Source organism: Gracilinanus agilis, chromosome 2 (genome assembly GCF_016433145.1).
Source record: "Gracilinanus agilis isolate LMUSP501 chromosome 2, AgileGrace, whole genome shotgun sequence".
Taxonomy (NCBI): Eukaryota; Metazoa; Chordata; class Mammalia; order Didelphimorphia; family Didelphidae; genus Gracilinanus; species Gracilinanus agilis.
Genome location: NC_058131.1, coordinates 223,892,891 through 223,920,688, shown reverse-complemented (window position 1 = coordinate 223,920,688; position 27,798 = coordinate 223,892,891). Strand labels below are relative to the sequence as shown.

The 27,798-nt window shown below is 33.9% G+C and overlaps 1 protein-coding gene across 24 annotated transcripts in view; it reads left to right on the top strand.

Moving 5' to 3' along the window:
* The window catches only part of LTBP1 (latent transforming growth factor beta binding protein 1), a 481,657-nt gene that overhangs the window by 311,783 nt on the left and 142,076 nt on the right, over positions 1–27,798 (top strand). For 8 of the 24 annotated variants that reach the window (XM_044663664.1, XM_044663684.1, XM_044663687.1 and 5 more), the window contains 5 exons: positions 13,379–13,546; positions 16,889–16,957; positions 19,776–19,798; positions 24,610–24,703; positions 25,336–25,434. In XM_044663664.1, coding sequence (XP_044519599.1) covers positions 13,379–13,546; positions 16,889–16,957; positions 19,776–19,798; positions 24,610–24,703; positions 25,336–25,434 — 453 coding nt within the window. Of the gene's footprint in view, positions 1–13,378; positions 13,547–16,729; positions 16,958–19,775; positions 19,799–24,609; positions 24,704–25,335; positions 25,435–27,798 lie in introns of all 24 variants that reach the window. The other 16 variants (XM_044663663.1, XM_044663678.1, XM_044663670.1 and 13 more) reach the window with 5 other exon arrangements.

Genomic DNA, 27,798 nt, shown 5'->3' with positions numbered 1-27,798 from the left:
GTTTGTTTGGAAGGCAAGTTTGAACTATAGAAAAATCAGATTTACAGGATATTTTTAAAGAAATGTGAAAGTGTATGAACTATTACAGGTATTTTACTAGGAATTCAGACATCATATAGAGCTTGGTCTAGGTGACTCATGGGATTCCAAAATTCTATGATTCTATTATTTTTTAGGGAACCCACAGTGGGAAAAGAACTAGATTTGGAGATGAAAAACATGGGTACAAATCCTGCTGGTTACTACTTGTTTGACCTTGGGCAAGCCATTTAACCTCACTGGGCCTCAGTTTTCTCATTGGTAAAAGGGGAGAGATGAGTTATACTAGATGGTCTTTAAGATCCTTTTTAGATTGAAGTATAATATCCTAGTAATTAATAAGTAGAACTAAAGAGATTTGCTTTTATGGATAGAAAAGAATGCTTTGTAATTAGCTTATTTTTTTTCTTGAATGAAATACTTTGGGATGTCTGGAAACAGTTTAGTCTGTCTAGTATTTTAAACATTCACCATATCCAGTGAAGAAGCATTTATTAAGTGGTCAGGTATCTGCCAATCATTTTGTTAAGCACTATGCATACAAAGAAAGGGAAAAAAACACATGGAGCTCACTGCTTCCCTCTAAAACTAAATTGTAGTGTAACTTCTGTATGAATTATTTCAAATTCAAATGAGTTTGAATTAAATGAGATTTTATAAGACTTTTTCCTGGAGTAGAATTGGGTACTCATAGACCTATAGTCAAGCCATGATACCTTTTATTTAATGGTTGTCATGTTCTCCATGCTGGGATAAGCACTGGGAATACAAAAGTAAGAAGAAAGACATTCTCTGTCCTCAAGGAATATGGGAAAGACCACACATAAAAGAAAACTGAAAAGAAGGGGAGAAAAGGGAAAGTGAACTTTTAAGGTAAAGGTAAAATATATATTGATATAAAACCAGTTTAACTGATGTTACATGTGTGCCAGTTAGGAATATTATAAAATAATAATTTAAAAGAACTTAGCCTTTTTTTTAGTAAATTGTGCTACTCAAACACTAATTATATGAGAAGGGGTACTACAAATAATAATTTAACATCTTAACCATACCATTTAGGAATGAAGCATAAAATGAGTAGCTGATTTAGCCAGTTACTTCTAAAAGAGATCAATAAGTGAATAAATGATAATGTTAATAAAGGATTGAAAACACCTGCCTTTTCATGTTATTCAGCTCAGAGCCCATCCACTTACTTAAGAAGGCCTTTTCTCCAGCGTCTCTAGCCTTTTCCTCTCACTGTTGTTGCTTAGTTGTTTTAATTGTATCTTACTCGTTGTGACCCCATTTCTTTTTGGCAAAGACACTGGAATGATTTGCCATTTCCTTCTTGAGCTCATTTTACAGATGAATAAGTGAGGCCAACAGGGTTAAAGGAATTTCCCAGGGTTATGCAGTAGATTACCTTCAACCTACTCTTTGTGTATCTTGTACTTATCTATTTGTGTACATGTTGGCACTTTGTTTAAACTGTAAGGTCCTTGAGGACAGGTACTCTTTGTATCTTAGCATTTTCTGGGTTTAACATAATGTCTGGCATTTAGTAAGTTCTTATTAATACATGTTTGCTTATTCTTAGATTAGTTTTAAATTAGAGGAAGTCAGAGCTGGGAAGTGGTGTAGAAGTTAAGTTTGGGGAGAGAGATTGTATAGAGACAGCCTAGAGCAGGGATCTTAACTTGGAGACATCATACTCCCAAAGGGTATGTGGATAGATTTCAGGGTGCCCATGAATTTGGATAGGACAAAGAAAACATATTTCTTGATAGACTAGATATTAGCTAAAATCTCTGCCATCTCTATAATTCTATAATTCTAGTAGTCCTTTAGCTGCAACCAAAAAAGTAGACCAGATATTCTTAACCTTGCATCTGTGATCTTAATTTAAAAAACAGACAAACTATACTCATAATATATAAGAGTAAATGATCATAGCAATCTAGTATTTGCTAAGCCTAGAGAGCCCAAAATTTTGAGATAAGAATGTATTTTTTGACAAAAACTGCTAGGAAAACTGCAAAACAGTATGGTGGAAACTAAGCATAGACCACTACCTCAAACCCTATAGCAGTGATGGCAAATCTTTTAGAGACAGAATGCTTGGCCCTACCCCACCCCACTCCACTCCCCCAGACCAATTGATGTACCCTCCCCACAGAAACCTTGTGGCACCCCCCCCATGCTAGGTATACTCCTCCCCTTCTACCACACATAGGGGAGGGAGAAAGCACTCCTATTGGGTTGCTAAGCAGAGGTTTGGGTGAAGAGAGGCATATCCTCAGTGAATGTAGAGAAGGGGAGGGAAGTGGCCCAAGTGCTCTGCTGTCCTCCAACTCTGCTGTCTGTGAGCTACCTACGTTACCCACTGTGAGCTCCCATTAGGCTGATGGGCAGAGGGGTGGAGGATATAGGGAATGTTCTCAGCCAATGTAGAGAGGGGATGGGAGTGACCTGAGCACTCTGCTCCCCTAAAGCTTTGCCCCCTGTGAACCATCAACCTTGCCCCATGTGTGCTTTCATGAGGTTGCTGGGCAGAGGGATGGGGGACATGAAGAAACATCATCATACATGTTGGAGAGGGGGAGGGGAGCAGCTTCACCCCAGTCCCTCTTCCTTTCTAGTAATGAACTTGGGGTGTAGGGGTGGTGGGTGGAGAAAGAAGATAGCTGAGTGCCCACAAAGAGCACTCTGCATTCCATCTTTTGCACTCTTTCCATAGGCTTGACATTACTGCCCTATATTAACAAGGTCATAAAGGGTGTATGATTTAGATGAAAAGGGTGATACCATAAGTAAATTATGGAAATATAGAATAGTTTACTTTGGAGAAGGGAAGAATTTATGAAAAAACAAAAGATAGAGAAAATTATAAGATATAAAATTAATGATTTTGATTATTATAATTTTAAAAAGTTTTATATGAATAAAATGAATGTAACCAAGATTAAAAGGAAAACTGCAAACTTGAGGAAAATATTTTAAAGCAAATTTTCTCTGATAAAGGTCTCATTCCTCAAATATATAGAAAACAGTCAAATTTATAAGAATGCAAGTTGTTTTATAATTAACAAATTTTGGTTATAGGCTATGAACAAGCAATTTTCAAATGAAAACATCAAAGTTATCATTAATCATATAAAGTGCTCTAAATCACTCCTGATTAGAGAAAGGCAAATTAGAACAACTCTGAGGTACTATCACACACCTATTAGATAGGCCAAATTGATAGAAAAGGAAAATAATAAATGTTGGAGTGAATGTGGTAAGATTGGGACACTAATGTGTTGTTGGTGGAGTTGTAAACTGATCCAACTTTTCTGTGCAGCAAATTGGAACTGTGCCCAAATGGCTATAAAATTGCTTATACCTTTTGATCTTGTAATACCACTACTGGGTCTATATCCCAAAAAGATTTAAAGAAAAAAAAAGGAGAAAGGTCCTATTTGAACGAAAGTACTTGAATATTTATAGCAGCTCTTTCTGTGATGGCAAAGAATTGGAAATTGAAGGGATGTCCATCAATTGGGGAATGGCTGAACAAAATGGTATGTGGTGTACTATAGTGAGGGTATTGTACTATAAGAAATGAGGAGCCAGATGATTTCTGCAAAATCTGGAAAGACCTACAAGAACTGATGCAAAGTGAAATAAGCAGAACCAGTAGAACATTGTACACAGTTAACAGTAATGTTGTAGGATGATCAACTGTGAAAGATTTAGCTACTCTCAACAATACAGTGATATAGGACAATTCTGAAAGACTTAAGAATGCTATCCACCTCCAGAGAAAGAACTGTTGTCATTGGAATGTATCGAAGCATACTATTTTTTACTTTAGTTTATCTGTTTTTTTTTATTTGGGGGTTTTGGTTTCATATGAGTATTCTATTACAACATTAAGCAATATGGATATTATGTATTATGGGATAACACATGTATGATCCTGATAAAATTGCTTACCATCTAGGGGAAGGAAGTAGAGTGAGGGAGACAAATTGGATCTTATAGTTTCAGAAAATGTACATTGTTATTACATTTAATTGGGAAAATAACATATCTTCTATAAAAAAAAGAAAAAGAAAAATTCAAAGGTCCAAGGGAACAGACATTAAGCTTAAATTAGTTCATTTCTTTTGCCAAAAATAATAAAGGTTAATGTAGCATAAAAATATACTTACGTACATTTTGATAACTGTATTTCTATATAATTAGTTTCCTTTGTAATCCTATGCATTTATTTTACTCAATGAAAAGGATTCTTCAGAGAAGGAGTCCTTAGGCTTCACCAGACTGACCCCCAAAATGTTAATAATCCCTGCTCTAGTCTAATCCTCTCATTTTACATATGAGGAAACTAAGGCTTGGTGAGTTCCTTATCTGCTCTATTGTGATTATAATACAAGCCTCCCAGAGGATTTTTAAAATTATCTTTGATAAAATAAACATTCATTAAACAACAAAAAGAAATAAAAAAGACCCTCAAGTTTTTAACCATAAGTTTTCCTTCCTTATTTTGACCTCTTAGAATTCCTATTTGCTTTCTAGACTCAGTTCAAGTGCAGTCTCCTTCAAAAGTCTTCTCTTCATTCCTTCAGATTTTAGAGATTAAAACATTTTTTTATGTTCTATTCTTTACATGCTTGAAGGCGAACATGTTGCATCCACTCAGTACAATGTAAGCTCTTTGAGAAAAGAGAATATTAACTTTTATATTTATCATCAATGCCTGACATTATAGCAGATTTGTAAGTAGGTGCTTATTGACTTTTTTTTAATGAAAATGGAAAATGTGAGAATTGATAAAAATTTTTTGAGTGTTAAAAATTTTTGTGTGCTTACACTGTAGACCAGTGGTTCCCAAACTTTTTCACACCCTTTCCAGAAAAAAATATTACTTACCCCCATGGAAATTAATTTTTTTTATATTTTAATAGCAACTAATAGGAAAGATAAATGCACCTGTGGTCATCATCACTCCCCTCGATCGCTGCAGCACCCACCAGGGGGCAGTGGTGACCAATTTGGGAATCACTGCTGTAGGCCACAGTAGGCCCCTGTTCTCTGACATTACAGGTTGTATGTTTTGTTTTAAATTTGATTCTTGAAATTGGAAAAAAAAAACATTTTTTCAGGAACAAGCCTGTATTAATCTATTTTTGCCAAAAGCTGAGCAATATCTTCCCTGAATTTTAGCCTATTTAAAGTGATTCCTCTGGAAAAAAAGAAACCAATTCTTCAGATAAATGACCCCATTCACTTTTTAAATGTATAGGCTCAGCTCACTCATTTCCAATATAGAGATGCCAGATTTATCAAAATTTCTACTGCTATTTACTACTTTCTGGTAAGGCTTGTTTAGTCTGTTAATCTCATAACTAATTGCTACTATTTTCATTTAAAATGGCCCAAGTGTAGAACTGGACATTTTGCAAGAAAAGCTTTTCTTCCATTGGGGATAAGCACAGAAACTAGATGTGTGATGTTAGTGGTATTCCTAGTAGAAAACATTTCCCTGTACCAATGGAGGCTGATACCTTCTCTTCAGTTTCTAATGTCATCAAGTTTGTAGAGCCCTGAAAAGTCAAATGATTTGCTCAGATTCATGTAGGCAGTGTGTGTTAGAGAATGGAACTCAATCTATTTTATGAATTTAAAAAAAATACAGAAAAAATAGTGTTATTGTTCAGCTAGTTCAATGTACATGGAAATAGAATAACATTTTTGTAAATTTATAAATAGTAAGATATTTTATTGCTAGTCATAGCTCTTGTTCAGTGTTAGGAGTTCAAACCCAGGCTATTTAAGATCATCCAGTTGACTATAATGATAACACATCATCATCAATTTACATAATAAACTCTTATTTGTTTTCCCCTACATTTATCTGTTTTGCATGAAGTGCCACTGAGACAGTAAATGGGATGTTTTAATTTAGAGTAATCTAGTTTAATAATGAATTATCTCTTAGGGAAATAGATAAGGAAAGGTTGAGGAAGGTACAAAGAAGTACTAAAATATGTCCAAGGCCCTGAGGCTCTAGAGAATGGAAAATATGGTGCTGCCTTTGACTGTAGTAAGCTAGTTGGAAAGGAGTACTCTGGGAATTAGAGGGGGAATGGATGCTTTGCAAAATCAGCAGCAGTTTGTAGTATCTGTACTAGTGTTTGATTGTTAAAATGAATAAAGCAGGACTGGAACTATGCAATGAAAGAAACACAGGATCATTATTATTATATCTGAAGTATATAATATTAAGGCATATAGAGATTATAAAATATATGATTTCTTTTCTTATAATCCTGAAATTTCTCTTATTGATATCCAAAGAAAAAGAAAGAGCTATTCCTATCAAATCACTTAGCAAGAATTTTCCAAATGCTAGACATACAAAGAAAGTTCAAAACAAAAGAGTTCTTGCTTTTAAAGAGCTCACATTATAATGAGAGAAAGCACAATATGTACATTAATAGGTTTAGATGTGATATATAGGTGAATGGGTTCAAGTGTGCATGCAGTTTACTCCTACAGATGTGGTATTTGAGCTAGATCTTGAAAGAATTAACTCTTTTTTATGAGAAACAGCAAAGCTTTTAAAGTTCTTTAAAAAATTCTTAAAATATCTCCTCATCCTCACAAACTGTTACTTTTATATTAAATTTAAACATACTTTTTATTTCAGATAAAAGTAGAATATCAGTCAGTAAAAACATTATTAAGCATTTACTGCTTGTAGGTGCTGTGCCAGTATGTATATTGTCCTGAGAGAGCAGGTATAGATTAAGTCCAAGAGGAATAACTGTCAGGATTTCTTCTGATCCCCAGACTTCATAATTTTAAAGTTTTTCCTCAGCCCTCTGGAGTTGGAGCTAAAGAATAGGGAAAGGAAAAAAGGAGAGAAAAAACACTTAAAGTTCAACCCTAAGACTAGATAAGGCTTCAAACAGACTGAGAAATGGATGATGTTCACAAAACTGGGTGGATTGTTTCCTTCCTGCTGGTTGTTTCCACTTCGATGTCCAAAGTGAAATGCATAGTCTTTGCTCTAAATTATACCCCTCCTTCCCACTTTTCTGTTTGTGCCCTTGGTGCTATTATTCTACTTTTCCAGGGCTAAAACTTCTGAGTCATCTTTGGCTTTTTCCTCTCTTGTGATCCCTTACACAATTCTGTTGATTTTTCTAGTGTTTTTCAGTCCTTTCCCTTTTATTCTATTTCAGGCATTTTGCTGTTCACATCTAGACTACTAAAACTCTTTCTTTCCTTAATATTTGTCCTTTCTACTCTTTCTTGAACCCTGTTGCCCAATTATAGCTAGAGATGAGAATTAGACCTGTAATTTCATTGGTGTAGGGAACTCCCATGTGAGGAAACTGTCAATGCAGGCTGACATTATGCAATTTATAGTCTTAGAGAATTGCCTTAGAGCACTAAGAGGTGAAATGACCTGTCTAAGATGACATAGCTGGAATGTATCAGAGTGAAGTCATGAACTTAGGTCTTTTTTTACCTACCAAATGTGTTACAATATTAATTTTACTAAAACATCCCTTTAATTGTCATTTCTATGCTCAGAAATGACCCTACTTATGTCCAAAATGATAAATCTAGAATTCAGAATTTTTGTAGTATTTAAGTACTTTCTATGTGCCAGACATTGTGCTGTGCTTGCATTACAAAAAGAGGCAAAATATAAAATCCAACCGATTTTAGTAACTTCACTTATCTGTCTCACATATTAATTCTTTCCCCAGAATCAATTTATTGTACCTTAAAGATACTCTTAGGTCTTTTTCTTTTTTGCCAAGTTGCTTTTGTTTATACTATTTCCTTTCTTTGGAATGCCTCCTTCCTTATATCTGCCTATCTTTCTCACTTAGCTTTTAAAGCTCTACCCTAGTCTTACCTCTTCCATGAAACTCCAACTCACAAGGATATCCTTCTCCTGAGAACTTCTGTAGTTCTTCCTGCCCATGTCAGCCATCACATTATTCTTTAGATGTCCTATTAACATTCAAATTCAGACTCTGAAAAATATAGAAATAAATAGTTTAGAATCAGACAATGCAGAAGAAGGTGATGTGGTGAACAGGAAACAGACTTTTTTTTTAAACCCTTAACTTCTGTGTATTGACTTATAGGTGGAAGAGTGGTAAGGGTAGGCAATGGGGGTCAAGTGACTTGCCCAGGGTCACACAGCTGGGAAGTGTCTGAGGCCAGATTTGAACCTAGGACCTCCCATCTCTAGGCCTGGCTCTCAATCCACTGAGCTACCCAGCTGCCCCAGGAAACAGACTTTTAATACAGAACATATTCCTTGGATCCTTCTGCTGTAAAGTTGGACATGTATAAGTGTTATCTATTTTTGTTGACTTCTGGGTATTAGGAATTTAGAAGTTTCCCTGGATTTACTCAGACCTGGCCTTAGGAAAAAAATTACTCTCCTGTGCTCCAAACTACACTAAATTTTATCTTCTGCATTCCTGTTTCCTTTGTGTGGCTCCCTTTTCAACAAGAGTACTCCTTTGCCTTCAAAGTCTAATTCTGACTGCTAAAAACTCCACTATATCAATGATTTGCTCTATTTGTGGATTGAGTTATGCATAATACATAGAAAATTTATTTATCTCTGATTCATTAATTTAGACAGTTTGATGAACACAAATAAGAGGATCTTATATAGTAGTTCCTCTGTAATTGCAAGTCATGATTTAGCATCATGTGGTAGAGAATGAATGTGCTTTACTTAAATACCAAGCAAAGCCTTTATTATGGTTTGGTTTCATATTTCTAGTCAAGAACAAAATAAAGATTACTTTAGTAAACTAACTACTTTAGCATTTCCACTTGATTCCCACATCTCTGAAATTCTTTACAATTTATTTAGATCATCTAAACCAGTGACTGGCAAACTACTGCACAGGCCAGATGCTACCCCCTGAAATCTTCTACCAGGCTACACGGCATTATTCCTAATCTGACAAACACAATGAATAGGATACAATACAATGAAACTTCAAAAGAGTTGCCTTAGAAACAGACTGACAGATGAGCATTTCCTTTCCTTTGACCCCTTCTTTAAAAAGTTTGCCCATCATTGTTATAAACCTTGTACTACTAAATCCATTAGCATTTTTTGTGAAGAATAAAGTCAAGCAAACCAGAACCTTAAAGTTTCTTCAGTCAGATTCACACCATTTTATTAATTGCATCTTACCACAACTTTTATCTGCCTTTTCTAATTTCTTTCATTAGAAATAATTTTTGGCAGTGTTGACTTTCTAGGACCAGGAAAATGTTTATTTTAATTCATTAAGTATTTCCCATTACATGTAAAATTTTTTAAGCATTTATTTAAAAAAAATTAAGTTCCAGTTTCTTTCCCTCTCTTCCACCTTCTCTCCTCCTTGAGAAGACAAGCATTTTGATTTGATTATACATATAAGGTCATAAAAAGCATATTTCACAATCAACCATCTTGCAAGTCAAAAATAAAACAATGAAAATACAAAAAGGTTTTTTTTTAAGTATGCTTCAATCTATTCTCAAAAGTTGATAATTTCTCACTCATTTTTCCTTTGGAAGTGTCTTAGAGCCATATCTTGATTTAAGTAACTAAATCTTTCATGGTAGATCCTTACATTGTTACTTTTACTATGCACAATGTTCTCTTTTTTTTTCTTTCACTTCACTTTTCATGGGTCTTCCAGGGTTTTCTGAAACCATCTAGCTCGTTGGTTTTCCAAAATAGTATTTCATTATAATCATACCACACCTTGTTTACTCATTAACAATTGATGAGCATTCTCTTTTCTTATTCTTGGTCACCACAAAAGAACTACTAAAAATTTTTTTTCTACAAATAGGTTCTTTCTCATTTCTTTGTTCTCTAGGATACAGACTTAGTAGTGTTATTGCTGAATCAAAGTGAATTCGTAGTTATGTAGCCTTTTGAGCATGCTTCCAAATTGTTCTCTAGAATGGCTGGACTTATTCACAACTCCATCAATGTTCATTAGTGTCCAAATTTTTTCATATGCTCTCCAGCATTTGTCATTTTTCTTTTCTGTCTTGTTAGCCAATCTGACAGGTGTGAGGTGGTATTTCAAAGTTGTTTTAATTTGCATTTTCTAATCAGTAATGATTTAGAGCATTTTTTATGTGGCTATTGAGAGCTTTGACTTATAAAACTACCTTTCATATCCTTTGACTATATATCAACTGGATGATGGCTATTATTTTTTATACAGTTGGCTCCATTTCTTATAATATTTGAGAAATTAGACCTTTTTCAGAGAAGCTTTCTACAAAATTCCCCACCCCACCCCCAACCACCTGCTTTCTTATTTTCCTTCTAATTTTGGCTGTATTGGTTTTATTTGTGCAAAAGTTCTAATTTCATGGAATCAAAATGATTTTTTTTATTTCCCATAATCCACTCTGTCTCTTGTTTGAATATATTTTGATATATTTTTCCACGCTACCCTACCTTACACATGATATTACCCTTTATGTCTAAATCATTAATTTATTTTAACATTATTCTGGTATGTGGGGTGAAATGTTGATCTAGGCCTAGTTTCAGTCAAATTGCTTTCCAATTTTTCCAGCAATTTTTGTCAAATGTTGAATCTTTGGGTCTTTGGATTTACCAAACAATAGATTAATATGGTGACTTTCTATTCTATTTCTTAGCCTGTATCTGATTATTTTGATGATTAACACTTTTTAATACAATTTGAAATCTGGAACTTCTAGGCTGCTTTCTGTTTTATGGATGAATTCATCCCATTCACATTCCCAATTCAGATTACTAATTGCAAATTTCCCCACCTCCTGTTTGCTTCTTTTTTATCCTTCTCTCTCTTCATTCTGTCCCTCCTCTAAAGTCTATATTTTTTCTGACCATTGCCTTCTTGTATCTGCCCTTTTTCTTATCTCCTTCCCTTCCTACTTCTCTGTTGAATAAGATAGATTGCTGTTACCAATTGAATATGTATATAAATTTTTTCTTTTTAAACCAATTTAGATGGGAGTAATATTCAAGCATTGTCCCCTAATATTTCCCTTCCAAAATAAATGCTCTTCCTTGTGCACCTCTTTCACATGAGAAAATTTTCCTCATTCTTTTCCCTCTTCTCCTAGGACATCCTTCTTTCTCCCTTTCCAATTTTTTCATATCATCCAAACATAATCAACTCTCTCCTGTACTCCCTAAGTAGAGTCCTTCTAACTGCACTAATGATAATAAATTTCCTCAAAGATACATGTATCATTTTCACATATATTGAGTCCAATATGATTTCTCTGTTATGATTACCTTTTATGCTTCTCTTCAGTTTTGCATTTAAAAGTTATGTTTCTCTATAAAACTCTAATCTTTTCATCAGGAATGCTTGAAATTCCTCTATCATCTGATGACTCCTCTTTACCTTTTTTATACTCATTTGCTGGGAAGATTATTCTTGGTTGTTTTCCCAGTTCTTTTGTTTTCTGAAATATTTAATTCCAAGACTTCCCTTCATTTAAAGTAGTGGCAGTTAAATCTTGTGTGATTCTAACTGTTGTTCCCAAACCCAAAAAAGGTATCTCTTCCATATTGTAATTTTCCCATCACAGTTTTCATACATCATAGATTAGCTAAGAAATTAAATAGAAATTTTTTTGGAAATTTTGCAGAAGCCTCAGACAACACTTGAAAGTCAACAGATGACAGAAAAAGTTTAGAAACTCAAAAATGCTTAAAATATGCATATAGTATTATATAATATCAACATATTTTATTTTTTAATTACCACAAATATACACAATTTCTTTTTTAAAGTTAAAATAAGTAAAAAGTTGAAGTTTGTAAATAGGATGTGAAAGCCAGCAGACAATATACAGAGGCTAAAAATGTTAACATTGACCTGTGACCAAATACTTCCCAATTTTTACAGTAAGTATTATAACTACTCCTTAAAAGAAAAAGAAAAAATTCAGACCTCTTCTTTGGTGTGAAGGGAGAGCCAAATAGTTTTATATGGATTTTTCAGATTGTGGGGATGCTATGCCCCTGACCCTTACAAATGTGGAAGGGATGCCTTGCATTTTTTTTTTCTGCTTTTAAATGATTAGCTCTGGACTTTGGTTAATATTCCTAGGAGTTTTCTTGAGATCTTTCTTTGGGTAGCAATTGATGGATTTTTAAAATTTCTATTTTACCCTCAGGTTCTAGGATATCAGGGCATTTTCCTCTGATAATTTCTTGAATTATGATGTCTAGGTTGTTTCTTTGATCATGGCTTTCAGTAATACAGTAATTCTTAAATTATCTTTCCTTGATCTATTTTTCCATGATATACATTTCCATTTAGCCAGTAAGATACATTTTCTTCTATTTTGTCATTATTTTGACTGTTTTATAGTTTCCTCGTGTCTTATGAATTCTTTACCTTTCATTTGTCCAATATTAATTTTGAGGGATTTTTTCTTCAGCTTTTCTATCTCTTTTTGCACTTCACCAATTTTGCTTTTTAAATATTTCCTTCAGTAAATTTTAATATTTCATTTTCTATTAGACCAATTCTATTTTTCAAAGTATTGTTTTCTTTAAAAAATTTAAACCTCTATTACCAAACTTTAAAAAAAATTCTTCCTAATTTAGCACCTTCTTTACCACTTATAAAGTTAGCGAGTTGATTTGAATCTTGAGAGGATAAGTGGCTTAACAATCATATTGTATATATCAAATCATAATTTGAACCCAGGTCTTCCTGACTCATAGGCCAACTATAGCACTGAAATTACTCAGTCTTAACATTTTTAAAGGTAATTTTATTGAAAATCTATTTCTCTTCTCTCATGTATAGATTGATATTTCTCTCCCTATACCTACTGTGTTCTGAAATAAAAGAAAGAACCCAGATGCATTCAGGGACCCAAAATGATTATAGCCTATTTTATATTCCTATTTAGAAATTAATGTCCAAAAGGGTGGGAAAGGAATTGAGACTGTTATCATCCTAAATTAGAATAAATTGTCATTCTAAACCATGAAGAAATAGTATGGTATAGTGGAATTTACATGATCACAGATATACCACACCTTCTTTTAAGCTCTGTGACCTCAGGCAAACCTCTTAACTTCTAGTCTGTCCTATGATTGTAGTGAAGAAAATGCATTGTGAACTTTGAAAAGCTATATAAATGTGAGCTATTATTTATGGCTTTATTTTAAATTAACATCTCATAAATATGATTTGAATGAATGTTATTTTTGAAGATATGAGACTCTGTTCTATGTTTTTGTTTTTGTTTCTTTTATCAAACCTAGCACTCCCTTGTCCTTTTGTTGTAGCTGATAACCCTGTAATCTCTGAAGAGAAAGGACCCTGTTACAGACTGGTGAATTCAGGAAGACAATGCATGCACCCTCTCTCTGTTCAGCTCAGCAAGCAGCTCTGCTGTTGCAGTGTTGGCAAGGCCTGGGGGCCACACTGTGAGAAATGCCCCCTTCCAGGAACAGGTAAGGTGGGCTAAATGCACAGCGGGAAATGTATGTGTTTATTGGCAGGCAAAGCAACCTATTCCAATCTAATCTTATTTCCTTTCTTGTTTTTCATTGTTAAATTCACGGTTTTTTTGTATATTTTTAGGGGGAGAAGAATAAACAGACAGTAACACTGAGTGTTGGGAAAAGTCATAAGCAGAAGCCTTGGCATTTTCCACATGCTATTATATTTCTATCTGAACCAATTAATAAACCCTTTTTCAATTCATTCTCAGCTTAGATTACACCCACATACTATTCAAAACAATAGGGAATGGCCAACTAAAAAAATGGTACTCATCATGGTTTCATCTCTGTTATTGTCTAGTTGTTACTTAAGTGAAAACCTGTTTGCCCCTCAATTTCTTTCTTTCAATAAATATTTTTGTTTATTTATAAATTATTTATAAATACTGAGTAACCACAAGGCTTATCACTTTGGAAACTGAAGCATATAAAATTCATGCTATACTTTTGCCAGTTCTTAGAATATGTGTGTCGAGCTACTCATGTCTGAGATCCTAGACTGAATGGTGCATAATTTCTTATTGGTCTGAAAGCATTCATTTTCTTTCCCCAGTGTCTAATTTATACCAAGAAGTGATTTATTCATTCACCATAACTTGGCCTATAAGAAAGAAAGGCACATGGCATGTGTACTTGCTGTACATGTATAGCATTATCCACAAAAATTGCCCTTGATTTTATTATTGCATGGACATATAAGCAGCATAATAAGACTCTTATTATTTGACCATATTCTTCCTACAAAGGGATATAAAAAGCCTGTTTTCCTCTACTGCTCACAATATCCATACTACATCTTAAGAAATAGTATACAGGGGCTGGTTTCATAGAATTTCACAATATCCCTGATATACTATTTTTTTCCATTTAATAATAATGTATTATTACTCCCATCAGTGAGTATAATTGGAAGAGGTTGGCAAAGTGAAGTCTTAAAATTCACATCTCATGAAAACTTCCCTTTTATATTCACTGGGTAAACATCGAGGCTTGAGGCACTAATTTTTAAGGTATATCATTAATACAGGAGCTGCCTGTAAATTAAATCATAAATTAAACAAATGAAAATCAATCAAATGTAGTGTCTTTGTCATTTAAAAGTGCATTTTCTAAAAGAATAAGTGCCATGACAATTTAATCCAAGGAATAAATTAGAGCAGTGTTCTCCATAGTTTAAAGCAGTGGTCCCCAAACTTTTTTCGCCTACCGCCCCCTTTCCAGAAAAATATTACTTAGCCCCTGGAAATTATTTTTTTTAATTTTAATAGCAATTAATAGGAAAGATAAATGCACCTGTGGCCATCACCACTCCCCTGGATCGCTGCAGCACCCACCAGGGGGTGGTGGCACCCACTTTGGGAATCATTGGTTTAAAGCATCATTCACTGGCATTTCAGTATTAATGACCATATTTAAAATTTAAGATCACATTGAAAATATATTTCACATGTAGCTTAAAAGTTATATTTCCTGCTAGTTTCATGTTGAGGCTGGTACTTTAATTACCATGAAAATAACAGTATTGTTATATATTAATAATTTACAAAAAGTGTGGAGAAAAACATTTTCTAGGGATCTATTGTAAGGAGCAAATATCCAAGGATTTTTGTTCTTAGAACGTTGTATCAAGTTTTCATATCAGCTTAGACTGACCAATTGAGGAATAAAATATTTCTTAAAAAGCTTTTTTAACATTGTTTGTAGGATTTTTTCCTTTTTAATTCTCCCTTTCTTTCCTTCTTGCCTTCCTTCCTTTTCGTTTATTTTTTCTTTTCCTTATTCCCTCCCCCTCTTCCTTTTTTCCCTTTATTTTTTTATTTGCCATTCTATGCTCTTTTCCTTTTTTTCTTTGTAGTGGGAAGAACTTGTATAAAACTGAAGTTTTTAATAGAAAAATATCTTCTTTTGTTGCTGACACAAATGTTCCCATTGAGGCAAAAAGCCCAGGTCACTAAAATATTTGTTTTTTGTTATTTTCTGTTATCACCTTATAGGGAAAAATATTTTCCTTCTTCAGTTGCAACTTTGAAATCACTCTTCTCCTTTTCTTTTTTTGAACTTTTCTCCTTTGGAGTGTATCTGCAGTACATTGCAAGACCAGGCAGCTGTTTAGGGATATAGCAATATGTATTAATGTTTGAGAATATATTTAGTTACAAACAAGTAGACAAATTACAGACACAGCCTGGTTTCATAAAACAACTTTCTAGGTCTTAATACAATGTTTAGGTTTTCATAATTACTTTTATTTCATCTCCAGGTTGGCCATTTAACTCTTCACTCTGTCCTATGGGATTCACTTTTCTTTTAAACCAGTCTGCAATTATAAGTCTCAGCAATATTTCTCTGTCAGCAATCTGCTGATCCTTAACCTTGTAGTTCTTCATTCTATGAATGAAGTTTTTCCTGACATCATGTCAGCAAGTTTGACATGTTATTTCTGCCAATAGATATTCCTCCCAAAGGCTGTTCCCTTTTCTTACCTTTAACTGACTCCTCCATATTCAGCTGATCTGTTTCCTTGTTCATCTCCTCACTGTCACTACCCAGAGCTCTTTCAAACTCAATTAAACTATCTCATTGAATCCTCCCAAATGTTCTACATAGCTTCCTTTTCAATCAATATTACTACCTCTCTATTTTTGTTAGTATAATACAATAAAAAGTTATTGTTTTTATTGAGAGAGACCAGTGGTTTAAAAGACAATATAAATTGGAGAGGGGTAAATTTTCCACATTGCTACAAGTCCAAATCTTTATTGGCAATTAACATCTGACATCAGGCTTAAGAAAAGGTAAAAATCTTACTCAGTGTAACCAAACAATAATTGATCTTGATAAGAGTATTTTTGACATATTAGATGAGAATCAGCAAATGGGTAAATCTAAAGTTAAAGGCTTTTGTATTTGCATTTTTCTCAGCAGTGAGATTTTTAGATAAATTAGCCATTTTTTTATACATTTCACACCTCTCTTTATGGTACTGATGTATGTATGTGTGTGTTTGTGTGTATATATATATACACACACACACAATGATTTAAAAAAAGATGTTCATCTTGTTATTTTCCTCTGTTTGAAGTTTTGAACTTCTAGATTTTAAAAAGGAATATTTTCCCATCCCAAATCTAGCTGCTTTTAAGGAAATCTGTCCTGGTGGAATGGGTTATACAGTTTCTGGCGTTCATAGACGCAGGCCAATTCATCACCATATAGGTAAAGGACCTGTGTATATCAAGCCCAAGAACATCCAACCTGTTGCTAAAAGTACTCATCCTCCACCTCTCCCAGCAAAAGAAGAGCCAGTAGAGGCACTGACCTTCTCCCAGGAAAAAGGGCCTCAGATTGCTGTGCATGAAGGTGAGAGTGGGAAAAGATTCTGAAATATAGCTAGTTTGTGTTTGTGTTTTTACTTTCCTGTTTATGATGTTTTGAAATAGTATACATAAAGTAACTGATGATCTTCAAAGATGTTCACATGCATTTATCTGGATTTCAAATTAAACTCAATTTCTCTTTGGATTTCATGATTCCCCAAAGTCTTTAAGGAAGCTGTATTAATTCTCTAGGATATGACTTCAAGGATGTCCTTCCTTGAACAAAGTAGTACCGCAGAGGCTTGAGAGAACTGACATCAATTCAGCTTCTGTGCCTTCATGCAGAACGCCCCAGGCAGTAAACAGTACCATAGGATCCTAAATTAAGAATGAAAATCAGCTGTGGAAACTGAGGCCTTGAGAGATTAAGTGACTTGTCCCAGGGTCACATAGCCAATAAATCACACACCCAGGATTTGAACCTATATTCTCTGACTTCAAATTCAATGTTCTTTCCAATGTAACACAACGTCTCTCATTAAAGGAAGTAGAAAAATCTTAGAATGTCACTGTTGGAAGGGAACTTCAGGGTCATCCATTTCAAGTCTCTCATTCTACTGATGAAAGTATGTGCCAGAAAGATTAAATTCCTTGCCTCAGCTCAAATAGTAAGTTAGTGGTTGCACTGGGATGAGGCATGCACATTTGTACAGGGAAAAGAAAACGAGGACTTTCGATGTTGTAGCAGATTCCAGACACTTGAGTTTTAATTTTGACCATGACATTTTACATTTGTCTGATCCTGGTTAAGGTCTATTATTTCTAATTCAGTTTACTGTGTTAAAATAGCATTTTCATTATTTTATTTCCTTAAAATAATGGCAATAATTCCTTTCCCTCAGTGCTGAAGAAATGAGACCTTACACTTGCTTACTTCATATATTTACTCTAGTGAAACTCTTTTTTGATTTTCAAAGTTGAATGTCAGTGGACAGATTACTAGGACAGGGGAATTGTGTATTCTCTACAGCAATATATTAGCTCAGTGAGTCAGCCTCTCTTCTTTAACTGGCAAACAGGTCTTCCTTTATTGTCATGCTATGAAAATATGCTCAAAAGAGTCAGAAAAAGAAAAAAATATTGCATCTTTTTGCACTTAACTATGCAGAGTATATATTCTTCTCAGTGTTATTGCCACTAAGAATATACAGCCTAGGAGTGAAACTCCTCCGTATCTATTCTTTTTTATAGGCAGGAGAAAACTGAGCCTAAAAATTTTAGAATTTTCCAGTGAATAAATTCTTCCTTGTGGGTAGGTTAAGAAATGTAAAAAAGATAATTAATTTCCTCAGGTCTCTAAACTATTTCAGGACAGATTTATTATTTGGCATCCTCATTTTCTTAGAGAGTCAATGCATCTTTTAAAACAGTGGTTCCCAAACATTTTTGGCCTACTGCCCCCTTTCCAGAAAAAATATTACTTAGCCCCCTGGAAATTAATTTTTTAAAATTTTAATAGCAATTAATAGGAAACCTGTGGCCATCACCGCTTCCCTGGATCACTGCAGCACTCACCAGGGGGCGGTGGTGCCCACTTTGGGAATCACTGTTTTAAACCTTTAGTTTAATTTTAGGGAGATTATTCACTTGGGAGCTCAATAAATATCGAGATTTCTCTTATGCCTTATGGGTTAATATCTAGGATTTTTTTACTTAATGAAGAACAATGAAAAGTCTGAAATGAGACTTGCCTCTTTTTGATTTCTATAATCAGTGCTGAAAGTAGGCAATTTAAATTTATGGGTATCCCAGAATAGTTAGGAGATACCTGATAAAAAGGACAAATAACCAAGCAACAGAAGATAATCCTGAATCCCAGACTGCTGATTAATGTTTGCCATGCAACTTTCCACATTATTGTAAGAGAATTTCTAGCTGCAAATATCTCATTTTTATCATAGCCCTGAATATAGCTAGTAATGGTGGCACAATACCTGTGAGGCTCTTTAATACTGACAACTGTTTGACATTTGTCCTTGTCAGTCTGCAACATGCCTTCAGTAGAGTGCTCAGGGTGTTTCCTTTAAGAGTAAAATGTCTCTCTGATTCTTTCTACTCCTCCTCTTGAAATAAATGATGTTTTTTATCAGAATTAATAGTAAAGGACTTCTTGGTTGTACATCATAGTTAGAATAAGTATTTTACTTATGTCTGAAGTGCCTTTTTTGCATTTCTGTAGAGTAATTATTTTATTTTTTTTATTTCTGTACAACAGTTATTTAATTAGATTCCTTATCTGTCCTCAGAAAGCTAGCTTTAAAGCCTTTTCCCCAAAACCAGATATCTAAGCATTTGATAAAAAACACACTGAAGCATAGAATTTTGGAGATTAAAAACTCATGTATCTTCTATTCTATTCCCCTTATTTTATAACAATAAGGCTTGGAAAGATAACATAATTTGCCCAGGATCACACAGACAGTGGATATTGAGTCGGTAATTGGAATCCCTGTTTTCTTGATGGAATTTGAACTAAAGCATACTGTATCCAAACTTTACCACTGCCCAAGTTCTCCCTTTTAGTCAATTAACAAATGAACATTTTTGAAGTACCTTACTATGACCTAGGCATCATGCTAGTTATGGAATAGGAATGTTAGAAAGACAATATGGCATTAATGTAAGTTTTTAATCTCTCTTTGAAAAGTAATATTTTAGGATGACATCTGCTTTCAGTGGAAAAATTATATCTCTAGATCTTTTGGATTAAAATATTGAGACCTCATTGGTAAAATTTTGTAAGAAGGGAATATTTGCTGTTCATTGTTTTGTTCTTAATATTTTTTCTTTTCTGATTTTAGTGGCAACTGCAGCCCCTGAGAAGGTAATCTATTCATTTCTTATACTTTTCATTTAGTTAATCTCATAGAGCAGTGATGGGCAAACTATGGCCTGCGGGCCAGATGGGGGTCTGAAATGTTCTATGGCCACGGGACATTATTCCTAATCTGACGAATACAATGAGTAGGATACAATACAATGAAACTTCCAAAGAGTTGCCTTAGAAAAAGACTGACAGATGAGCATTTCCTTTCCTTTGGCCCCCTCTTTAAAAGTTTGCCAGGGCCAGCTGGGTAGCTCAGTGGATTGAGAGTCAGGCCTAGAGACCAGAAGTCCTAGGTTCAAATCCGGCCTCAGACACTTCCCAGCTGTGTGACCCTGGGCAAGTCACTTGACCCCCATTGCCTATCCTTACCAATCTTCTGCCTAGGAGCCCATACACAGTATTGAATTCAAGGCGGAAGGTAATAATAAATCAATAAATAAAAATAAAAAAATAAAAAGTTTGCCCACCACTGTCATAGAGTGATAGTTATATTAGCTATATCTATAGACTCTGTTTCAACATAAAGAAACACTTTTACTTTGCTCAAATATAAAGGATTTTGTGAGACAGTGAAGAAAGAGGAAGGGAACTAGTTACAGTATGTTAAGGGCCTGAGCCCAAATCAGAGCCAAAAGCTTGAGATACCCTTGTAAAAATCCTAATAGGCATTTGCATGTGTATGTGTGTGTATGATATGTATGTACACACATGTATGTATATGTATAAGATAAAAATGATAAACATTCATGTAATACTTTAAGGCTTAAAACAATTTATACATATATTATATATAGGTTACATATATATGCTCATAACAACCCTCTGGGGTAGGTTATCTTCTTATGCCCATTTTACAGATGATAAAAAATCAGAGTGGTTCACTGACTTACTCAAGGTCACACAAACAGTAGGTAGTGTCTGAGGCAGGATTTTTGAATTCAGGTCTTCCTGATTCCAAGTCTAGTACTCTACCTACCATGCTATATAACTATCTCTATGAATAGAGATATATAAACTATACAGATATATACAGCTACATAAATTATCAAAATACAATTGAAATTAAATATAATTGGCATTAGACCAAGAGCAGTTGTCCATAAGAAACACAACTAGAGAACATTTCAGGTATATTTCTATCAAATTCTACATGGTGGCATAAAATTAGAATGTGACTTTCTATTAGTTAATCAGCAAGAACTTATTAAGCACCAAGTATGTGTCACCCACTGGGGATACAAGTTCAAAGAATCAAAAATTGCTATCCACAGTGAACTTGCCTTGTAATGAGGGGGAAAAATGTAACATAATGAATTCAACATAGAAACAAAGTTAATAATTAAAAACATATATAACGTAGTTAAATAGGACGTAGTTTGTGAGGGAGAGAATTAGCAGGTGGGAGCATCAAGAAAGACTATGCAAAAGATGATGCTGGAGCTGCATATTGAAGAAAGAAAGAGTTTCTTTGAGAGAAGGAAGAGGTTGTAGTTGTGTGGCACAATCACAGAGTGTGAGTGAGAGAATATCTAATGAGGCTAGAAAGATATGCTGTTACCTGGATATGTAGGACCTGAAGAGCTAAACTGAAGACTATGTTTTATCCTAGAGTCAATAAGAATGCACTGCATTTGATTGAGCAAAGGAAGTGATATAGCCAGATCTGTGTTTAAAGAAGATTTCTTTGGAAGCAGTTTATAGGATGAATTGGAGTGATGAGAGTGTCAGAAAGAGGGAGATTAATTAGAAGACTGTGAGAATACAGATAATGCTAGGAGTGGAACAGAGTTGAATCCAAAGGATTTAGTGCTGGAAGAAACAGTAAGATTTGGCAGCTGATTGGATAGAAATCTCTGATAAATGTGAGTGGTAAATATAGCCAGTAAGAATTCCAGTGGCTTTGATTTTATTCCTCAGAGAGTGGAAGGTCCTGCTGATTTTGTGTTTGTTCTTAGGCAGCTAGTTTAGAGGAAGACAAGCAAGTGAATAAGCATTTATTTTACATCCACTATGTGACAGACACTTTACCAAGCACTTTACAAATATTATCTCATTTGATCCTTATAACCAACTTGGAAGGTAGGTACTATTATCATAATAGTTCATTTTACAGTTGAAGAAAGTAAAGCAGACAGAGGTTAAATGACTTGCCTAGGTCACTAGAAAGTATCCCAGACTAAATTTGAACCAAGTCTTCCTAACTCTGGGCTCAGCACTATCAGCTGTACCTCCATGCTGCTCCTATGCTTTGTTCTTTATCTGTAACAAGATAATATGCAGCACTTCTATAGAGGAGAGTCTGTAGCTATTCTTAGACTAGGTCAGATCCAGATTATATTTAGAGCTGGAAAGGACGTATGAGGTGTTCTAGTCCAACCTCCTCTTTAATGGATGAGGAATTCAGGTCCTGAGATTTTAAGTAATTTTCCCAAGGTCATATAATTGGGAATTAAACCAAGATCCTCTTGACTCCAAATCCAGACCACTTTCCACTGTATCAACAATCCTATGATTAGAGCTCATGCAATCTGACCCATTTATCATACAGCTAGAGATACTAAGACTGGGAGAGGTGGAGCGACATGCTTAACACAATCCATTGTCTATTAAAAGACAGATATAAGATTTGAACTCTAGGCTCAGTGTTCTATCTACCACAAAATGTCTGATTTTTGTCCTTGTCCTCCCTCAAAGCCTCCACAGAGAATCTCTACAGCCTCCTCCATGCTTTCCCCTGGATATTTTAACATTCTACGTGTATCTGTGCAGCACTGAAACCATTCCTTTGTCATTATTAATCTATTTTTCCTTTTCTGATCATGTATTTACTTGATGATATATTTCTTTAGTTATAGGTCATGAAAATAAGATAAAATCTAATTTTCTTTCATCCATTCAATTAATATTTGTCAAGTGACTACTCTGTGTATAATATGTAAATTACTGAGGAGCATAGAAAAGATGTGTTCTCTCCTGTAATGTTTGAGCTAATAATCAAGAAAACACATAAAGTATAATTATAACTCAGAGATTTTGAAGACCATTTAGTACAGTCCTCTCATTAAAAAAAAAGAAACTGAGATACAGAGGAATGAAGTTAAAAGCCACATAAGTGGAAACTGGAATTTTTACTGAATACAGTTTTACAGCATCTAATAATGAAGAATAAGATACTTGAATGCACAGCCTTAGGGGGAAATAGGAAGATAACATTCTTGTCTTCAAGGAATTTTCTTTTTCTAGGGTATAGTGTGAGGTGAGAGACATAAACAGAGAAATACTACAACTAGAACCTGGTAGATACACAAGAAAGTATAAAGTGTTACGAGAATAAATGATGAGGAATTGACTTATAGGTAGAGGAACTGGGATAGGCTTTATGGAAGAAGTGACATTTGAACTAAGTCATAGAGAATAAGTGCCCATCTCAATAATACATGCCAAGGATTGTGGATAAGCTCTCCAAGGTTGAAGGTAGAGAGAGAGAAAAAAAGAAGGCCATGGAAAGAGCCTTGAGGAATGCCTACATTATTGAAGCTAGGGGAAGAAGACAAAGCTATAGGAAAGGAGCCATTTTAGAGTCAGGGAGAGAACCAGGAGACTAATTTCATAGAAACCATGGGACTGGAGAGTATGTAGGAGTGTAAGAAATAAAATGAATATAAAATGATAAATTTAAAAATATTAGGGTTTTAAAGGATTTATTGGTAGTCATTAGAAAAATGAAGCCACATGCCATGCTAAGAGTCATTTTAAAAGTCGCACCCTGTTTCTTCCTCCTCCTCTTCCCATCCTGGCTCCACTCCAAAAGCAGAAAAGAGGAAGTACCAATTCAGGCACCCACTATTTATCCTTCTGTTTATGTTATTACTTAACTGTCTTGCATTACCACGTAAGACAGGAAGCCAGTTGAATCATGGGAAATGTAGTTTGAAAGAGCCCTAAATTTTCACAGGAAGTTTAGATCAGGGACCCCAAAATTAGTTCAACGACTCCCAAATTTCCAATATCATAGGAGGAGAGCATGGCCAACAGTGCCAAATACTTCAGAAAAGTCCAAGATATTAAAGACTGCAGAAAAAGAAAAAAAACCACAACAGTGACTCCTTACACACTCACTCTGATTTAAGCAGATACTAACTTTTCCTAATTTCACTCTGACTGTCACTGTTCTGAGAATTAAGAGTGTGATATGTTCAAAAGAAAAGTTGGTATTTTTGTGAAGATGTAATATAACCTTCTGTTTTATACATATTCTGTAATTTATAGAAATATTTTACTTTACCAGATGCTGTTACAGCAAATGTATCATATCTAATATTTAATATATTGTCTTTGGCTGGTTTCCTCAATTGGTCAGACTAATTTATGAAGGGGGCCAAGGTAATAAGTTCAGTCCTTGGGTTGAACTGAGCAAGACTGCTTAGTTCCATGGATGCAGGCTGTGCCTCTAATTCCAGCCAGCTGTCTTGAAAATGTGTATTGGTCATTAGGGTGTCAGAGTGAGAAGAGTGTGGATGGATTAACACAAGTCAGTAATCAATACTAGAAAAACAGTTCAAAGACTACTATAGCAGTTCTGGACCATGAACAAAGCCTTTGTATGGAAATGATACTAATTGGTTTTAAAAATATTTTTATGTAGAATATTTAAAAATAAAGTGAAATAATCCACATTTTTCCCTAAAGCAGTCTAAAAGCTTCATATTCCTTCATAAATTTTATTAAGAAAACAGTTAGTTTGGTAAGAGTCATAATGTAGAAGAATTAAACAGTGGTTCTCACTTTCGTTCTTTTTCAACATCTAGGAACTGGTTGACCAAGAGAAAACCAAACTTGAACCTGGTCAACCTCAACTGTCTCCAGGTGTTTCAACTATTAATATACATCCGCAATATCCAGGTAGCCCATTTTAATTGATATAATAGAAAAATGTATATTAATATGTTCTGAATCAGATGTTTCATATTTCTTTATTTTTCAAAGATTAGTCATTCATTTTAGATTCATACATTAACGAGTTCAGTAATTCATTTTGGATTTATACATTAAGTTCTAAATGTATGTGGAAAAACTAGACTATAATCTAAAACTGTTAATATGTATAAAAAGAATATGGTATGATATGACAATACTTCTATTTTGTAACATTTCTTTTAATCTCATAAGTAGGTAAAGTATTGCCATTATTATGTGAAGATACATGAAAATTTTTTTAAATAATGCAGATGCCCTTTATTTTTTGAATAAGGGAACCACTAGCTTGTTAATCTATATTTTGTGTGAGCACAGAGGTGAATCACTTCTGTTTTATTACATCTTCTGTCTTAAATTACTTTCTTACTCAATGCTAGCATTTGTTGATATTTACAGGTTTCTGCAAGGTGCCTTTTCAAAACCCCATGCAAAACTCAAAGACCTTCAGATTAGTCTTATATATTGTGAAATTGCTTATACAGTCTATGTGTCTTTTGAAATGGACTTCTAACATATATAAAGTACTTTTTTTTATCCATTTGCCCCTTGTCATATAGTAGTGATTGAAAAAACATCACCTCCTGTTCCTGTAGAGGTTGCTCCTGAAGCTTCTACATCAAGTGCCAGCCAAGTGATAGCACCCACTCAAGTAACAGGTATGGTGGAGCATATGCTAGAGTCTGTGTAGAGTGAAACTGCTATGACTAATGTACTGTCAAAGTAATATAGGATCAAATCACAACAAAGGTAAATATCATGATCTAACAAGAAGAAGGATATGACAATGATCATAGTCAATATTAAAATGTGAGTTTCTGAAATTCTAGGAAAAGTTAGAATTTCCAAATGTCACCTATAATTGCATTAAATGCTTTTAGTTATTTATTCAAAATTATTGTCAGAAATCTTCCACAGTAGTCTTATAAAGCATCTTACTAAAAAAGCTAAGAAGAGAATGCCTTTCATATCATTTCACAGAAGCTCTAAGATCATGAGCAAAGGAACAATGGAATAGCAACCTCTGCATAAGGGTGATTGGAGGGAATACTATCAAAAACCTTATGTGATGTGTTTGATCAGGTCTTGTTGAATTTTTACAATATCGAGGTAAAATATGTCAATGGAAAAATACTGGTATTTAAAGATGGTAATAACTTTAAATAATATTCAGTCTAATTTTGTTTATACATTCTAAGAAATTCCATATTTATTTTATCAAGATAAAAGCTTAAATACTACAAAGAGAAATTGATAAAATATAATATTCAGGGATTTCCATACTTCATTATCAGAAAATGAGAAATCTAGTAAGCAGTAAAAAACAAATAATTAATAAGTATGAACTATTTATTTTTAAAATTCTGTTGACCAACACTTATTTTTCTCCTTCCTACCTCTTCCTCTATTAAAAGGGGGAAAAAAAGAAAAACAAAATCTTTGTACAATGTAACAAATATTCTTAACCAATTAAAATGAATGCCCATATTGGCCATCTAAAAATGAATGCTTCATATTTATTTAATCCATCAACTCTCTTTCAGAAAGTGGTATTCTTAATCACTGATCCCAACCAATCTTGATTTTTTATTTCATTGATCAGAGATCTTAGTCCTTCAAAGTTGGTTGTCTTTATCATATTGCATAAATTATTCTCTTGCTTCTGTTCATTTCTCTGTTTATCAGTTCATACAAGCCTTAAGGTCATTCAGTAAACTCTTTAAGGCTAGGGACTGTCTTTTACCTCTTTTTTTATATCCCCAGCACTTTGCATAGTGCCTAGTACATAGTAACTGTTTAATAAATGTTTATTACTTGATCAACATAGATTGAAGTCTTTCCAAGTTTATCTGACACCACCCATTTCCTTATTTTAAAAATTAATTTTATTGGTGTCTTTATTTTTCATATCATCATAGTTTTCTTCAGTATTCCTATTCAGTATACTCCTCCCAAAGAGCTATATTATCACACATAGCACACATAGCAAATATTATTTTAAAAAAACAAAGAGTAAAAAATTCATTAAAACTGATCAATACATTGAGAACTCTGAGAACATGTGCAATATGCACTATCTGTGGTCTTTCAGTTCCACTGAGGATTGGGTTGGAATCATCCTCTCACATCTTTTCCTTTTTAGTCATACTTACATATTCTTTATAATTTTATAATATTCACTTTGGATTTTTGGGGGAGTTATTCTTTCCATTTTATTGTATATATTGTTTTCCTGGCTTTGCCTACTTTACTCCGCATCAGTTCATATGGATCTTCACTTGCTTTCTGTATTCATCACATTTTTATAGCATGGTAATTTTCTATTTTCTTTGTATACCACAACCATTCTGTAGTTGATGGTCATTTATTAGTTTTTTTCCCCAATTTTTTGCTATCACAAAAAGTGCTACTATAAATGTTTAGGTATATGTGGGAATTTCCTTCTTATCATTGTCTTCTTTTGGGGTATGAGCTTAGAAATGGAAACAAAGTAGATTAACATTTTATTTACTTTATATGCATAATTCCAAATTTCTTCCTAAATAGGTTATAACACTTTACAACTCCACTAACAATGCACCAGTGTGCCTATCTTTATAGTCCCTTCATCACTGATTATCACTATTTTGTAATCTTGATAAAATTTCAGGGTGTTTTGATTTACCTTTTTCTTATTTGTAGTAATTTGGAGCATCCATTCATATGTTTTTTAATACTTTGCAATTTTTCTATTGAAAACTATTTATAACCTTTTAGCTATTGGGAAATGACTTTTGGTCAAATATATTTGTGGTTTGCTTCTATATCTTGGATACAAAACCCTTTTCAGAAAAAGTTGACACAAAGATTTCAATTAAATTTTAGTTTACTTTAGAGTTCTCAAAGTAAGCCAGCATATATTCCTAAAAATTTGAATCAGTTCCTTTTGTAGCCTGGAAATAAGACGTTTACTAGACAAATTTGCTACAAAGTTTTTGTTTTTTAATTAACTGTTTCCCTTTTAAACTTAGCTTCATTGGGTT